Source organism: Corvus cornix, chromosome 21 (genome assembly GCF_000738735.6).
Source record: "Corvus cornix cornix isolate S_Up_H32 chromosome 21, ASM73873v5, whole genome shotgun sequence".
Classification (NCBI taxonomy): Eukaryota; Metazoa; Chordata; class Aves; order Passeriformes; family Corvidae; genus Corvus; species Corvus cornix.
Window position 1 is genome coordinate 4,866,561 of NC_046350.1, and position 14,795 is coordinate 4,881,355.

Here is a 14,795-nt window from a genome sequence, read left to right on the forward strand (position 1 = left end):
CGCCTCCCATCCTCAATCCCTATCCCCATCCCCATTTCTGCCCCTTTCCCTTCTACCCATCCCCTTCCCCATCTGCATTCTCTTCCTCTCCCTATCCCCATCCTTTTCCCCCCTTCCCCATCCCATCCTCTCCCCTTTCCCTCATCCCCATTCCTATTCCCATCCCCTTTCCCCACCCCACCCCATCCCACCGCCATCCCGGCTGGCCGGGCCGTGGTGCCGCCGGGCCGGCAGGGGCGGTGTGCGGGCGCTGCGGGCGCGGAGCGGGGGCGCGGAGCGGGCGGAGGGCGCTGCCCGGGGCCGCCCCGCTCCCCTCACGCCGGGCCCGCCGCCCCCGGCCCGGGCAGCGCTGCAGCAGCGGCGGCGCAGCGAGGCCGGCGGGGCGGCCGGAGGATGCGGGCGGGGCGGGCGCGCTGCCGTTCCCGGGTCGGGCAGCTAGAGAGCAGTGCAGGGAGCGCCAGCCCGAGCCGCGAGCTCCCTTCCTGTGGGCAAGGCCGACAGCGGAGCCGAGCGCCGGCCGAGGCCCGGGCCGGCTGCCCCCGCTCCGCTCGCCCATGGCGGAGACTAAGATCATCTACCACATCGACGAGGAGGAGACGCCGTACCTGGTGAAGCTGCCCGTGCCGCCCGAGAAAGTCACGCTGGCCGATTTCAAAAATGTCCTCAGCAACCGGCCCGTGCACAGCTACAAGTTCTTCTTCAAGTCCATGGACCAGGATTTCGGGTGAGCGGCCGCGCTCCGGGCGCATCCCCGGCCCTCGGTGCCGTCTCTCCGCCGCGGGCCGGGCAGGGCTCGGAGCATCCCCGGGGCACCTGCCGGGCTCGGCCCGGGCCGGCCCCGCTCGGCCCCGGCAGCGCCGCGAACATGGCGGGCGCGCCGGGCCGGCCCCGCCGCGGGCTCGGGGCTGCCGCGATCGCGCCCCGCGATGCCCCGGGAGCCCCCCGTGCCCCCGGCAGGAGCCCCCCGGGCCCGCCCGGAGCTGTCGCGGTGCCCCCGGGCCCGGGCCGAGGCGGCGGGGACGGGCGGCCGCAGCTGTCACCGCGCCCGGGGAGGCCGCGGGAGCGCCCGGGCAGGGCGGGCGTGCCGGAGGGGCCGCGGGGCGCTGGGCCGGGGCGAGCGCGGAGGGGTCGGGGTGGGGAGAGGGGCGATCCCGGGGCAGCGCTGGGACGGCGGCTGTCAAAAGCTCGGGGGTCGAACGGGTGTCAGATCCTCGGGGGTCGAACGGGTGACAGACGGTCCCGGTCGAACGGGCGTGAAATGGTCAGTGGTTAAATGAGGGACAAGTGGTCAGTGGTCAAACGGGTGTGAAATGGCCAGTGGTCGAAGAGGTGATAAGTGGTTGGTGGTCAAATGAATGTCAAATGGTCGGTGGTCAAACGGGTGTGGAATGGTCAGTGGTCAAACGGGTGACAAGTGGTCAGGGGTCAGACGGTGCCAGGGGCTGCGCTCAGACAGCGACTGTCATCAAATCCGCTGGGGTCAAACGGGTGTCAGACGGCCCAAGGTCAAACGGGAGTGAAGTGGTCAGTGGTCAAACAGGTGACAAGTGGTCAGGGGTCAAACGGGTGTCACAGGGTCCCTGTTCGAGCGGGTGAAAAGCGCTCAGTGGTCAAACGGCTCCAGGGGCTGCACTCGGCCAGCAGCTGTCAAACCCTCGGTGCTCACATGGCTGCCAGATGGTCAGTGGTCAAACAGGTGGCAAGTGGTCAGTGGCCAAACGTCCACTTCCAAGGGCACACGCTGAACTGGGAGTGCTGGAGAAGACCAGGGCCGGACTTTGAAATGACCTCTGTGGTGACCAGAGCCAGCTCTGTGACCGAAGCCAGGGGATGTTTGGCATGGTTCTGGTCCCTGCACACCAGTGTGGCTTGCGTGCCACTGGGCTTAGCGATAGCCAGAATAAAACAAACCAATAAAAGTCCCTTTGACAGTTTGCCAGACAGTAACTTTCAAAATGTATTAATCCTTTTGTAGCAAATCACTTCTCTTTGTACTCACATCTGTCGCTGGCAAAGCAATTTTGCACAGTTAAACGCCTTGCCAGGAAAAAAAGGGAGCAGGTTTGAGGGAAACTCGTGCGGACCTGACTCCGGAATAACACCGTGGTTGAGGTGCAGGTTTTATGTTTGGTGAGATGGATCACCCCAAGCATCCTTTGACGTGTTGTGCAGCCTCTTTCTTATCCCTGAGACCCGAAGCCTTTCATGTTGATTGTGTTTTTATCCCTGGTGGAATGTGGATATTGTTTGTTGACACGTATTTCTGATGTGGTGAGTTGTTAGTGTTGGCTTGTAACCATAGGAGTGTTCGTGGATTGACTTCTTGTTTTTCTGAGTTGTGCAAACGTTTTTTGGGGGGGGGAACAACCTTACAAAATGTTTGTTTTCAAAATAATGTCTTTTAAATCGACTATTGGTAAATTTTTCTCCTTCATGCCTGTTGTTGTAGAAATTCCAAGCTGTGTTTGTGGTGTGATTTCACTAAAGGAGGTTGGGATTGTTCAGGCAGCATCTGCATCATTCCCACTGCCACAGAAATTTAGGATTAGGAAACATAAACCATGCTGAGGCATCTTGAACACGCAGGGATGTTTTGCTCTTTGACCAGGAAACAGAGTTAGTAACAAACCCTAGGGTGGATTTTCTTTTTAGTCTCAAAATTAGGGTGAAATTTGTCTGTTGTTCCTGGAAATGGAGATGATGGAAGATGAAGGGCTGCAGGGATCAGGACCTGGAAATTCTGTTTAATTATTTAACCAACAGTCTCAAACACAACTGCTGAAAGCATTTGGGTGACAATCCATTGCCTTGAGACAGCTCAAAGTGACTCTGCACATGGGACTCCTGAGCTGTCAGATCTTTGTTTGCTTTGGTTTTGTATGTCTTGTTCCTTGTGTGTTTGCGCCTCTCTGAATCTGAAATATTTGGGAAAATCAAAAGAAAATTTAGGTGAGTTTTGTCTGTCTTAGTGTTAAGAGTAAATACACACTTTGTTTTCATCATCTCCTCTGCAAACTGACTTTTTGTAGAGGCATGGAATATCCTGAGCTGGGAGGGATCATCCAAGTCCAGCTCCTGGCCCTGCCCACACACCCCAAAATCCCACCCTGTGCATCCCTGGGAGCATTGTTCAAACCCTCCTGGAGCTCTTGGGGCTGTGCCTGTTCCCTGGGGAGCCTGGGCAGTGCTCAGCACCCTCTGGGGGAAGAACCTTTCCCCAAAACCCATCCCAACTCCCCTGGCACAGCTCCATCCTTTTAATTGTTGCAAACAGGCAATTCTAGCTGCCGTTGCCACAAACCATAACAGAGCTGTGTCTCTCTAATTTCTCCCTTATGTGCCTGAAAATCTCCTCCAGAGCAGCTCTTCCCTGGATGTTCTGTAAGTGGAGCCGCAGGGACATTTTGGATGTCCCTGTGGTGTCCAGGTGTCCTTCCCAGTTGTGCCAAGCTGGAATTTGGCTTGGTCACTTGGCAGGGCAGTCCCTAAATCCCAGTGTGGACTGTGAAATGTGAAAAGCACTCCTTGTGTTGGGAAAGCAAATGTTTTCCTGGAGAATTGGAACCTCCTTGGGAAGCCAGGGATCGGGAACGGACTCCTTGCAATTCTGCACATGCTGTTGCAATTAAGGCATGGCCTTTCCTGGATCCTGGAATAATGGAATAAATAATGTGTCCAGAAACAGTGGATGTGCTGAGTGGTTCCTAACTGTGAAAGATGGATGGCTAAGGGTTGGGATGGAGCTGGGTCATGGATGTGTTATGGAATTAAAGCGCTGTGTTCTCTGTACCTGTGCTGGGTCCAGCTTTGCTCCTTGGAAGGTGCAGGAGGAGGCGCGGGAGTGTCACATTCCCTTCTGAACTTTGCTCACAGTTTAATTTACTGCCTTACCACTTTCCCCTGTGCCAGTTCATCCCAAGGGTGATTGCTTCCCCAGCTCATGAAGGGCTGGCCCTGCCTTTACTCTGCATTCCTGCTGGCTCCATCTGTAGACATGATGCTGTTTTTAAGATGCAGGATGTCCAGCTGTGCTCTGGCATTAATACTCAACCCTTGGAAGTGCTTTGTAGCTTCTGTTTTTATTCTGGTTGGAGGGAAACGAAGCAGGGACGTTACAGGATCCGCCTCATTAATGTGACAGCATCCACCAGCAGTGAAATTGAGGAAAGGTGATGGTTGAGGTATGTTTTTATAGACAAGGAGCTGTGTCATCAGCTGATTTAATTAATTCCAGCCACTGATTCTTTCCTCAGGGCAAAGCTCAGAGGTCACTTCCCATCACTGACATTGCTGATTCTCAGGTTACAGCCCCACACATCCTTGCAGGAACACACAATGCAATTCTGTTAATTTTTTGATGATTGAAAAAATGACAGCTAATGAATACACCTAAAAATAAAGCTGTAGCTTGTGATGCCTGGGCTCTCATGGCTGAAACGGTGACAGCTGTGTGGGATCCAAATGATTCATAATGAATCTGTGTGACAGATCCTACAAGAGGAATTCCTATCTGTCTGCCTTTAAATATTTGGTATTTCCAGAGCTTTGCTTGTAAAACACTATCAGTGACTTCCAGAAGTACAAAATGATGAATGTGAAGGATCCAGGCATTCCCACATGTTTCATTTTCTACACAATAACCTGGTTTGAGACTTTGCTGTTCCAGTGTGGGATGTGATGCCGTGGCAGGATTGTGGCAGGAGAGGTTCAGGGAAGAACTGAACCATCTTAAAGATGCGGTCTGTCCAAAATTGGATAAATATTCCCTCTGTGTATTGTTGTGGTTCCTCTTTCCTGTTCATTCACCCTTTGAGTGGGGCAGGAAGAGTCCGTGGAATACCAGAGTGTGTCTGTTCTGCCACCCTTTGGGTGAGGTTCAAATCCTCATTCTTTCCATCGTGTGAACTAATACTCCTCTGATTATACTTCTTCAGGGAGTACTCTGAGGAGTGGCTTTTTAAGCATTCCTTTGGTATCAGCAAAGGAGCTTCCTTTCAAACTGCACTTTGAGGTGCAGCTGGTTTTGTGCAGAAATTGCTTTTCTTGGTTGAAACCTGGTGAGAAAATGGGATTTAAAGCAGTAGGAATCCAGTTTGGGATTGGGATTGTGAGCTGAATGGGGTAGTTTTTAATAGGAGAGGGACATGGGAAGCAGTGTTTTGTGCCTTTTCTCATGGAGGCAATGCAGCATCCCTGTTTTCACCCCTACCCTAAGAGGAGCCAGAAGCAGGAGTCCTAACTGACAGATGTCTTGCTGTGCTACGACTTCATAATTGGGAAGGCTTTTAGAGACAGGATGTTTTTTAAAAATGCACAGAATAGTTTTAGGGGAGAAATAAAAGTAGGAGTTGCTTATTTATCCACGAGGCTTGGACGGTTTAGAGGGACTGTTTGCAAGAGTTTGTAGTAACAGGATAAGAGGGAATGGCTTCAGACTGACAGAGGGCAGGGTTGGATGGGATATTGGGAAGGAATTCTTCCCTGGGAGGGTGGGGAGGCCCTGGCACAGATTTCCCAAAAAATCTGTGGTTGCTCCATCCCTGGAAGTGTCCAAGGCCAGGTTGGAGCAACCTGGGACAGAGGAAGGTGTCCCTGCCCATGCAGGGGGTGGGACTGGATGAGCTTTAAGATCCCTTCCAACCCAAACCATTCTGGGATTTTCTGATATTTAAAGTGCCATTTGGACACTGGACATAAATGGTTTGGAAAAACCAGTAGATTTGGGTGTTACATCCACAGAATTCCACGGTCACTGAATGAAACCTGTTGTAAAAATCCAGCAAGCAAAGCAATGTCAGATAAAAACCTGGAAGCCTCATTTCTTCCTGCTCTCTGTTATCAGAGCCACAGAGTTCCAGACTCTGAGCAGGGAAAGTTTTTTGGGCTGAGTTCTGTGCTTGGAAAACTGTTCCCAGGCTTATCCAGGGATATGCAGCAGCCTGGACAAAAGGATTCTGCCTTTTAGGTGGACTCTGCTGCACGCTGGAGTAGTGAGGGCACCGTTTTGGGTTGGGTTTTTTTGGGGGTAGTTGCTGCAACACGGATTTTAATGAGGTATTTTTGCTGGTGTTTTTAAGGAGACCCTCTCAAGACTAAAGAGCCACATGAAAGGATGCCTCCCTCCATCCTTGTTTGAAAACTGAGCAAGCAGGTGACAGAGGCTGATATAGGTCAGTTACAGGTAGGAGTTTGTCTTTTTTGAAACAGAATAAAATAAAATAAAACCGAGGCGAGTGGTTCTTATTTGCTTTAGAAAACATGGAGCTGGCAGGGGAACGTGCAGAGGGGGGCATGTGCTAAAAATAACAGTTTAGGAAAATGATCTTTGCAGCTTTGTGACAGGGATTGATGCCCACAGAGGGAGCCTGGATGGATCAGAACCAGGCCAGGGGATGTTGAGGCAACTGCAACGATCAAAGCTCTGGCAAGAATTTTCAGCTGTGCAGATGGAAAGTTTCAGAAATGCTGCTTTAGGGAGAGCCAAGTGGGGGTTGGATGTGAGGGCCTGGGGAGCAGCCAGGGACTTCAAGGTGATGTCCAGGTTACAGAGCTGAAGGATGGGCTCAGGTAGATTTGCCTGGAACCTTTTGTGGGGTTTGCCATGGAACCTTTGGCACTGAAATAGGAGCAAGGTAATCTTTGCAAAGAAACCATGTAGAATTTCCTCCTCTGTGCTTGTTTGCCCACCTGCATCCCTGTCTCCTCCTCTTCATTTTGTCTCTTTTACCCTCAGCATTACTGAGGGTGTTTTTAGAAGAGTGAGGAAGTAGTTCCAGGAGGGCAGAACTAATAAAAACAGGTTTTCTGAAGATTCATGTCCTCTCAGTGTTTACCTGCTGTATTTTCTCTGTTCTCTCATCAGTGACTAGTTGTTCAGAGACTGAGAAAAACAGAGTTTATTTGCACATGGCTTGGGGCTTCAGCTGCTCATTCAGCCCCATAATTTACCATACAGACCTTTGCAAGTGCCTGTGGCACATTTACTGAAAATCTCTTTTGGCCAGCAGCAGATGGAGCAACAAGTGGGTTTCTTGTAAAAGGGTTTTTTTCCCCTCCTTTTTGGCCTGGTTTGCCTGGCTTGTAGGCTGGAGGGGAATGATTGATTGTGTAATAGCCCAACTGGCTGCAGGTCAGGCTGGGACAGCTGTTCTGGGGTGTAAACAGGCAGGGCTGAGCCAGGGGATGAATGTGAGGCATGTCACAGTCCAGGGGTGACATCCATGACCCTTCTCCCCTGCTCTGCTAGCCCTGACAGTGTCTGGGACTGGTCCAACAACACCTGGTGAAGTCACTTAGGGGATTTTTCTAAATACATTGAATTTTGAGCCATTTTCCAGCTGAGCTGTTCTGTCACATGAGCAATGTGTGGCGAGCAGTGGGAGGAGAAAGCTTTTAAATGAAGGCTTTTCTCAAAACCCCACAGAGGGTTGAGTAGATTTCGTTGTGAAAATGCTTAATTTCCATCAGTTCTTTGAGACAGCTCCCAAACCTGAGTCTGGGGGCTCTGGCTGTGCAAGTTCAGTGGCTCTTTCCAGCTTTTATTGTACACACTTGCTCAGCTTGGAAAAGATCCTTAAAATCATGGGGTCCAACCTTTCACCAGCACTGCCAAGTCCATCACTGAACCGTGTCCCTAAGTGACCTTAAGTCCTCAGCTTGATTCAATCAAATAAATCTGGAATAATAGCCTGGAAATTGGGATTATTAAAAAGCAAGTCCTAGGCCTGAGTCTCTGGATCATCAGCAGCCCATTAGAGGGAAGGAGAATTCAGGCTCTAAGGGAGGATATAATACCTGCAGAAAGTTGGAGAACTGTTACCTGATGGAAAAAAAATGGATATGTTACGGATGGTGGTGTAATTAAAGCATTGAACTGAGACTTGGAAATACAAAAAAAATTGGATTTAGGCTTGGACTCAGCAAAATACATGGGCACAGTTAGGCATAGGCTGAATTGAGGTCTGTGTCTGCTCCTAATAGCCTTTATTTCTACTTTCTTTTTCTCACCGAAATATAGAAACTTACTGGAGACTCACACTGCTTGTGTTTATCCAACATCCAGCACTGTGGTGCTTTTCTGGTTGCTGACATCAGAAAGCACCGTTGTAGCACAAAGAATAAAAAATAAGTACAAAAACCCCAGGCCAGCAGAGCTCAGCCTTTGCAGCCACACCAGGCTGGCTGACACAGACTTCACCAAGCTGATTCTGATACCTGTCTGCAGTACAAGCCACTGCTTATTTTAATGTCCCAGCTGTAATGTAATCTAAATATTTAAAACAACCCCTTTTTTTTTTTTTTTTCTGCTGGAACCTGAGCCCTGCTCTGCTCTGAGGGTGGAGTGTGTTACATTTATTAAAAGCTAAAGCTATGAAAACACGCTCGAGGGATCCATCAGGTTTGGTTTGCTTCCTGTGGCTGCTGATGTGCAGTGGGACAAGTTAGAAAAACAAGTTTACTACTGTTCATTTAATGAGCACCTCCTCATGAGAGTGGATTCAGGGTTGTGTTTTCTTTTTATTGGTTTTTTTTTTTTCTTTCCCAGTGCTCAGGTAGATTTGTTTGGGTTTAAGAATCCCCACACAGCTCCTGGAAACATTAAGGATTTAAATTCAGCAATTTATCTATAGGCTGGCTGTATCTCTAATTAAAATTTTCCTGTGAAGGAGGTTGAATTAAGTGGGATTTGTTTAATAATAATTTTTGGAGGGATTATCACCAGCCCAGCCTGCCATGGGAGAGTGAGCGGGGAAGCAGGAGGAGATCCAGATGCACCAGCAGATCCACAGGCAGAGAGCTTTGAAAGCCACCCTAAATAGCTACAGAACAGATGAAAATGTTGAATTAAGGAGTTAATTTACATGCAGTAACAAAGCCTGTGCAGATTTCCATGGTGTAGCTGAGATTAGTGGCAGCAGCCTCCCTTCACTTGGGTCCTGCTTACCTCTGAGCACGAGGCTATTTTCAAAAATAGCCTGTGCATGCATTTTAGATCCCATTTAAATGCAGCCTGGGAGGTGCTGCCGTGGCTTTGTGCAACCTGGCCACTTATCACTCTGATCAGGACTTCCAGGGCATTTATTTCAGCTGTTGTGCCCCAGTGTCAGGTGGTGGTTGGGAAACACAGACAGTGATTTTTCTGTGAGTGGCATCACTTACAGGATGCTCTCTGTTCCTCTGGTCTTTATCTCCTTCAGGAGTCGTGACATGGTTCAGTTTGGATGTTTTGATAATTTAAGTTACCTCTTTTCTCTCTTTTCCCCACAGTGAGGTTCCTGTGTGCTTGGCTGAAATGCTGTGCTTGATATGATCAACAGCAGATTTTCCTGCCTTAATCTCTATGTGAAATTCCGTGATTTCCTTAAATTCTGGCTAATTCCCACTCTCCTTTCTGTGTTCCTGTCATGCTTTCCTTCCAAAGATCATTGAAATCCAGTATTTTACAGTCAGGAAACCCTGCTCCCTCTCCTTAGCAGGTGCGTGCCTCACTCCTGTGCCTCACCCTATGGGAGGGGAAATTAATAGAATCAGCTGATTGTTCCAATTAATGGTGCTGACTCAAAACACATGTACACATGTGTTATGTAACATATATAAAACACTCTTTACAGGTGTATTATTGCAGTTTACTCTGATGTTTGTGCTGAGATTTCTGGGTTTCATTTGGAAAAAAATGAAGGGAGAGGAAGTAAAGGGCCAAGTATTAAACTTTATTGAGTAAGGGCAGTATCTAGGAGAGTTTAATTCCTCTTTTGCCTGTGGGAAGAGGAGGATGGTTTGGCATTTCTGGGTGACTTAACCGCCTATTTTGGGAGTCCTGGAGGTAAAATCAGCCTTTGTCCAGCCAGAGGGGAGTGAGTGAGTGAGTTTGGATGGTCTCTGTTATTTTGACACCTGGGGTGAGCAAAGCAGTGCTGAGCACTCCTGAAAACCCAAAAACACCTGGAGAAGGAGGCTCAGAACAGCAGCAGTGCCCTGAGACACTTAATTTATCCTTTTTTCCTTGAAATCCAGCTTTGCTCTTGTGCCCACAGGATTTTGTTGTCTCAGGATTGTTTGGGGTAGTCTGACTGAATAAAGGACATCAGGTGAATGACCTTTCTGAATGGACACAGATTAATATTAATTTATCCTACACTTACTTTTTAAAAAACCCTGCTCATGGTTACTCTCCATTTGCCCCTTTGTTTGCATTCCTTTGCATGAGGATTAATTAATTAATTATTTCCCCCTAGTTTACCAAAAATCTTCTGCGTTGTATTGAACAGAAATTTCTCATGCAGTTTAATTCCTTAATATCCAGGATTGCATCTGGTCCCTGGCTGTGTTATTTATAAAAAAACCAGGTGCCTCATCTTTTACTGAATGTCTGTTTTATGTGCTCTAATTGTGCTATTACGTGGTGATAATTAAGAGTCCTGCAAGGGCTGTGTGTGTGAGCTGCAAATGAATCCTTTCTGCTCATCTTGAGTAATGTCAGAGCATACTGGCCTTCAGCAGGCAGCATTTTGAAACCCTTCTTTAAAAAAAAAAGAAGTGAAGTCTGTAAAAAAAAGAAGTAAATTCATTTTAAGTGCAGCTATTTGTTAAGGATTTGGCAAAATACACAACCCCCAGTTCCAAGGAATTGTTTGCAGACAAGATGCACTGAAAAGTTCAGCTGGGAAGATGAAAATGGGGAATTAAACATTCCCGACCTCCTATCAGTTTTTGCTGTTTGTTTAATCTGTGCTTGCTTTTGTTCACTTGGTTGGGGTGCTGGAGCTGGGCAGATGATTAAACTCATCTGTTTTTCTTGCCTCAGCAATTGTTTTTTCATCGTCATTTAGGGTAGGTCTGACTGTAATTCCAATGAAGTTAGAGGAAAACCACTCCTGAAAATCTCATCATTCGTGTTCACAAAAGCAGTTTTGCCTCTCCAAGAGTTCAAATTGTTTTGGTTTTTTTTCCTTATTTTTCTCCTGTTCAAGGATTTATCAGTGGATAATGTTGCTTTCAAATTGCTCTGCATTGTTACTTTAACTCACAAATCTGCTATTGCAGCTGGAAACCTAATTTGAATTAAATCAAAATGTCTGTGTGAGAGGATGTTGCTGACAGGGAAATACATGAAAATTGTAATTACATGTTCCAATGCCATGACACAGATTTACCCAAGGTTAGTTTGGAACACGCTGACACATCCTACATGTACAAACTGTATTAGATGTAGTCCCTCAATAGCCATTTAAAGTATTTTGGAAGATATTTTTCTCCTCATGATTTTAATCAGCCTAAAAATCAGTGTTTTAAGGCAAATTCATAGAGGCATTCTCAAGGAAGCAGCATCTGTTGACAGTAACATCTCATTTTTATTTCCCCCTCTGAGTTCATCGCAGCTCCCACTGTTTCCTGACCCTTTTTTGCTTTGAGAGTACACAAAACCAAAAATTCCTGTCCTTACACACCCTCCCAAAATTGGCAGGGAGATGAGCCTCTGCTGGAGGAAAAAATGAAGAGGTCACGCCTGTCCAAAAAACCTGCAGACCTCAGAGCTGCATCCACCCAGCTCCTGAGAAGATCCTTTTAGAAACTGATTTTTTTGTGGGTTTTCCTAAACCTGAAAATGACCTTAAGTTGAAAGGCACCCCTTGGACTGCAACCCAGCTGTTTGGGGCTGGCCAGCTGTTGTTTCTAGCAGAAATACAGGGGTTTTTGAAAGTGCACAAGCCATTTTTTAGTTGTTCCGACAGGGGGGAAGAAAGGATATTCATAACTATTTTTATTTCTGGAGGATGTTTTGGTCTGATTGCTTTGTCTTCTCCATGTGTGAGAACTTGATGTAGTGAAAATAAACCCCCATTTTTGCTGAAAAATAGAGAATTTCCAGCCTTTTACCTTCCAAGGTGCTTTGTCATCTTGGGGTGCTCTTTCCAGGGTATCCAGTACTTCAGCAATCTGCTCATTTTGCTGCTGCTGCTTCATCTGGTGGCTGTCTTTTGGCAATAACAGAAATATTTGTGTGTTTTGGAGCCAGATGATGCAAGTGTGGGATGGGAGCAGGGGCTCCTCCTAAAGCCCCACTGCTGTGCTGTCCAAGCAGTTTGTGGAGAGCACATGGAAATTGGTGACACACAGAGCTTTTAAACCCTAATTTGATTAATTTAATCAAATTCTTGAATGTTTATTATTTATCCTAAATCTCAGAAGCAAATCCATCCAAATACTTAATCCTGTGCTTACACAGGTGTTCATTTCTTGCTCATAGTTCCCAAAGGGCCTGATTCAAACTCTTCAGTAATTAATAGTTAATTCTGATGATCCTGACCAATGTATTTCCAGATTTTGTAGGATACCAGCAATCCCTTTGGTGGGAAAGACAGTTGGAGATGCCCCAAGCACTAAGACCCAGAACTGAGGTATAAATGTGTGTAACATAGAAATTACACCAGATTTGGAGGCTTTTTGCACTAAGAAGATGCTTGGGGAGAGGGAGTGGAATGTGGAGAATTTCTGTGTTTAAGGGAAGGGTGGTTGGATCTCCTTTTAGCCTTCAGCTCTTCCAGCACCAACAGAAAAGATTTCCATCTCCATCATATTTATGCATGGAAAGCTTTGATATCCAAGCTCTGCTTTTTCCCATCTTTTCACTCCTTGATTTTAGCAAAAGAAAATTTGGGTTGCCCTGCCACTGGAATGCCATTAAGTAATTAGTTAAGCACCAACTGTGGTTTAATGAGTGTGTGGAGGTGAATTTTGCTGGTTTGGGGTCCCAGTTCTCAGAGGAGGCTGCTGGAGGCTCCTCCTGCAATTCCTGCAGCAGAGTTTAATCAGTTCAGACAGGCTGCTGAGCAAATACAGAGGAATTCTCAGGGCTTGGGCAAGGAACGACCTAAATAGTTGCCCTGTGATTCTGCTGTGGCTCATTTCCATGTGAAATCTAATTAACTGAGGGAATAACCATCATTTTTTTGGTTATTTCAGTGGCCTTGGTAAGATAAAGTATGAAAACCGTGTGGGATGATATTCGAAATATCTCTGTTTTTGGATGGAGTGTCCTGTAAGGGCTCTTTAGCAATTTGGGAGGAGCAGGCCTAAAAAGACCCTCCAGATTTTAATTTCTTAATATATTTTAAATATATAAATATTGCCTGTGGATTTTTGAGTTGTGAGGTGTGGAAACATTTGGCAAATCCTTTGTAGGTGTGCAAATAGTGTTTGTTAACACCTGTCTTACTGTGGGAACTGGGACAAGAGCTTGTGTTTTCACAACTCTCTGCTGTTCACATCGAGAATTCGTCACACGAAGTTGGAGAGGAACAGATAGATTGGAAAACTATCTCAAAATAAGAGGGTTTTTTTAGTTATATCTCTTTTGAAACCAGCAATATTGAAATGACTTCTCTCTGCTTTCCCTCTGGAATGTGAAGAAGGACTCTGTGGGCTGAGGCAATAGTTTGGGATTTGAGGTCTGGCTTCAATTTTCCCTCTTCCAGTTACTCTGGATTTGATCTTGAGTAAGTGATTTAATCCCTGAGATTACAACCAGTTAAATTTGTGATTATCCTAATTCACGTCCAGGAGTTGTGCCCTTGGAGGAGGCTGTGAACATGTTAAAATTAAATATCTGCTGCCATTGCTTTTTGCCAGAAATTCTCTTTACTGATCAACTTCATGATCTACTTCTACCCATTTTCCATTGATTTTACTATTGTGGTTGAATGTTTAAATAAAATAATTTGCCAACACAGAAAGAACTAGTAAAAAAAGGTGTGTTTGCAAGACTTCTTGGGGCTGTTTTTTTTGTAAAATATGTTTCTTTCCAGTTGTCATTTATGGCCTGTTGTAGTTACAGGCCCAAATTTAAAAAGGGTGCAGTAAATGGAATGAAACTAAAGTAAATGGAATAAAACTAAAATAAATGGAATAAAATTAGTTGAAGCCAGAGCCTTGCCTGGTACAGAGATCAGGAGGGAGAATGGACAAAATACGAATGAAAATATGACAGAAGAATATGCAAAGAAGTGCCTGACCTAAGCACAGCAAGTAATGGCAGGGTAGGAGTGGTGCAGAAAACATGAATATTTAGGAATCTCTGGCTCAGCCGTGCTGTTTGTAAGCAGAGGTGCTGCTTGAATGCTGAATTCCAGGGAGAGGTTGGATTTCTGATGTCCTGGGCAAACATGTGGGGATTCTTAGTCACTGCGGAGAGTTGAGCAAGCAGACACGCTCGACGAGTTCCTGATTTCAGTGTATGCAAAAACCCTCCCTGGCTCCAGTGGCGCTGGCAGCTAATCCTGGAAGGGTACAGGATGTGCCTTCCCAGGGCTGGGAGGGTTGGGAGGAAAGGGAAACTCAGCCCTGGCCCTGCCACCTGAGCAGCTGGAGCCTTGGGAAGAGCTTTTTGGTGATTGATGGTTTCGCAATGGCTCAGGTGTGTCCCGAGTGAAGGGGAATTGTAATTTCTCGAGTCAAGTTTTCACTGCAGACTGAATTGATGTGTTGCTCTCGGTGCTGTTTGAGGTCTCTGGCTGGTAAAAATCACCTGGAGGGAATGTGGAAGTGCTGTGCTATCAGGTGGATGCATCTGAAGTGGAGCAATCAAATAGTTAATATTAAAAACTCTGCCTTTCTGCCTTTCAAATTGTCACAGCAGGGGTTGCATTTCATGGTTGACATTAGCCAGGCTGTTCCAGCTCCTGCTTCTTTCACATCCTGCTTTTCATCCCTCCTCCCTCCTTAACGTTTTTTAATGCATCTCATATTCAGTGTAGCTAATAAGCAAATTTGTCATCTGCTTATTTTTGTCTTTGCTC

General features: G+C 46.8%; 1 protein-coding gene across 3 annotated transcripts in view; it reads left to right on the forward strand.

The window, feature by feature from the left end:
* The first annotated feature begins 388 nt into the window (after nucleotides 1-388).
* Nucleotides 389-14,795, forward strand: part of DVL1 (dishevelled segment polarity protein 1) — a 69,309-nt gene continuing 54,902 nt past the window's right edge. For 2 of the 3 annotated variants that reach the window (XM_039563987.1, XM_039563988.1), the window contains exon 1: nucleotides 389-724. In XM_039563987.1, the coding sequence (XP_039419921.1) occupies nucleotides 555-724 (170 nt within the window). In that variant the 5' untranslated portion in view covers nucleotides 389-554. The remainder of the gene's footprint in view (nucleotides 725-14,795) is intronic. The other variant, XM_039563989.1, reaches the window with a different exon arrangement.